General features: G+C 68.5%; 1 protein-coding gene across 1 annotated transcript; it reads left to right on the top strand.

The window, feature by feature from the left end:
• The first annotated feature begins 272 nt into the window (after positions 1-272).
• POU3F1 (POU class 3 homeobox 1) lies at positions 273-1831 on the top strand. The gene has a single exon (XM_062594142.1). It carries the CDS (start codon positions 273-275, stop codon positions 1362-1364), a length of 1092 nt encoding a protein of 363 aa, XP_062450126.1. The 3' UTR covers positions 1365-1831.
• Positions 1832-2375: the final 544 nt, after the last annotated feature.

The following is a 2375-nucleotide window of genomic DNA, read 5'->3' as shown; positions in this document are numbered from 1 at the left end:
GCGCCCGCGCCGCCGCCGGGCGCCCGCGGCCCCTCCGCCGAGCGCCCGCGCCGGCCAATGCCGCGGCGCGTGGGGCCCGCGGCCGGCCAATGGCGGCGGGCGGGGCGGGGCGGCGCCCCGCGCCGGCGGCGCCCTATGGCGGGCAGGCGCGGGCCGGCGGCGGCGCGGGCGGGCCAATGGGGCGCGGGGGCGGGGCCGGCGCGCGGAGGCCCGGCGCCCCGGCGCGCGGCTCTAAAGCGCGGCGCGGCGCGGGGCGCGCGGCGCACACGGCCATGGCCGCCGCCGCGCAGTACCTGCCGCGCGGTGCCGCGCTGGGCCCCGACGGCGACCGGCTCCACCCGGGCGCCTACCGCGAGGTGCAGAAGATGATGCACCACGAGTACCTGCAGGGGCTGGGCCCCGCCGCCGGGCACGCCGTGGGGCTGGCGCACCACCAGTGGCTGCCCAGCGCCGGCACGGACTGGGGCAGCGGCGGCGGCGGCGGGCACCTGCCGCCCGCCGAGCACGGCAAGGGCGGCGCGGCGGGGCCCCGCGAGGAGCTGCCGGGCGCCTTCCACCACCGCGCGCACCTGGGCGCGGCGGCGGGCGCGGCGGGCGGCTGGGCGCAGGGCGGCGCGCACCACCTGCCGCCGCTGTCGCCGCCGTCGGGGCAGCCGCTGCTCTACGCGCAGCCCTACGCGGGGCTCAACGGGATGCTGGGCCCGCCGGCGCCGGCGCTGCACCACGGGCTGCGCGAGGCGCTGGGCGCCGAGGAGGCGGGCGCGCACGAGCTGGCGGCCTCGCCGCCGCCGCTGGGGCCGCCCGAGCCGCCCGACGAGGACGCGCCCAGCTCCGACGACCTGGAGCAGTTCGCCAAGCAGTTCAAGCAGCGCCGCATCAAGCTGGGCTTCACGCAGGCCGACGTGGGGCTGGCGCTGGGCACCCTCTACGGCAACGTCTTCTCGCAGACCACCATCTGCCGCTTCGAGGCGCTGCAGCTCAGCTTCAAGAACATGTGCAAGCTGAAGCCGCTGCTCAACAAGTGGCTGGAGGAGACGGACTCCAGCACGGGCAGCCCCACCAGCCTGGACAAGATCGCGGCGCAGGGCCGGAAGCGCAAGAAGCGCACCTCCATCGAGGTGGGCGTCAAGGGCGCCCTGGAGAACCACTTCCTCAAGTGCCCCAAGCCGTCGGCGCACGAGATCACCTCCCTGGCGGACTCCTTGCAGCTGGAGAAGGAGGTGGTGCGTGTCTGGTTCTGCAACCGGCGGCAGAAGGAGAAGCGCATGACGCCGGCGGGGGCCCCGCACCCGCCCATGGAGGACGTTTACGCACAGGCGGACTCGTCGCCGCTGCACCACGCGCTGCCGGGGGCCGTGCACTGACTGCCCCGGCCCGACGGCGCGCACCGGCCCCGCGGCCCCGGCCCGACGGCGCGCACCGGCCCCAGGACACGCTCTAATTTATTCCTCAGACTGGCCCGGCCGAGCCGCCGCGCTGCCGCCGGATTTATTGGCCCGGCCCGGGCGCCGGCTGCCGGACGCTGCAGCAGTAGCCAAAGGTTTGCGAGCTCTAATTTATTCCCTCCCTGGCGGCGCCGGCCCGGGCCCACCGCTCGCCCGGACGACACGCCGAAGTTTTCTTCCCGACCCGTTTCTATTTATTTGCTAACCGTGCGCGGAGCTCTCGCCCTCCCGTTGGTAGGTTCGGTTCGGTTCCTCCTCTTTGGTTTCGGTTTTTGTTTGTATCTTTATTGGAGAGAAAAAAAAAAAACACTGTAGACTGCGAGGGTACGTTTCTATTTATGTTATAGTAAATATTTTATTACTTACATAAACCATTTACCCAGGAACCGGTCTCGTGTGGTCTTTGCGGGCTGCGGCGCCCTGCCGGGCCGGGACCGCCGGCCCCCCCTGCTCCCGAAACTTGCGCTTCCTCCTGCTGATGCTCTGGGGAAAGTGGCTCTTCAGGCTGGTGCGCTTGTATCCTGCCCGCGCGGGGGCAAATAGGCAAAAACGGTTTTAAAGCGGACTAGCATCGATGAAGTGTCCCAGCCTTATGTTTGCGGTGCTAGTAATAGTATTTTACTGATGGTAGAATAGCTCTCTGCGGTCTACGCTGTGGGCAGCAGATGCTCTAACCGTAAGTTTCTTTCCGTATGTCGCGGACTAGGAATCTCTGGGCAGCGGCAGAGCCAAGGAGGCTCCTCGCGGTCACGGCTGGTTTCCTGTTTCTGATGTCGCCAGTTCTGCTTTTCGTGGTATCACGCCCTCGTGTTTTGTGGTTATGCCAAGAAAGCCTGAAAGCTTAATTATTGTATTCTCTATCTCTAGAAGAATCAAGTTGCATCCCTTCTTCAGCTTCTTTTCTTTCAGCAAATGTCAGCACAAGTCACA

Source organism: Rhea pennata, chromosome 23 (genome assembly GCF_028389875.1).
Source record: "Rhea pennata isolate bPtePen1 chromosome 23, bPtePen1.pri, whole genome shotgun sequence".
Taxonomy (NCBI): Eukaryota; Metazoa; Chordata; class Aves; order Rheiformes; family Rheidae; genus Rhea; species Rhea pennata.
This window is presented reverse-complemented; position numbering and strand designations above follow the sequence as displayed.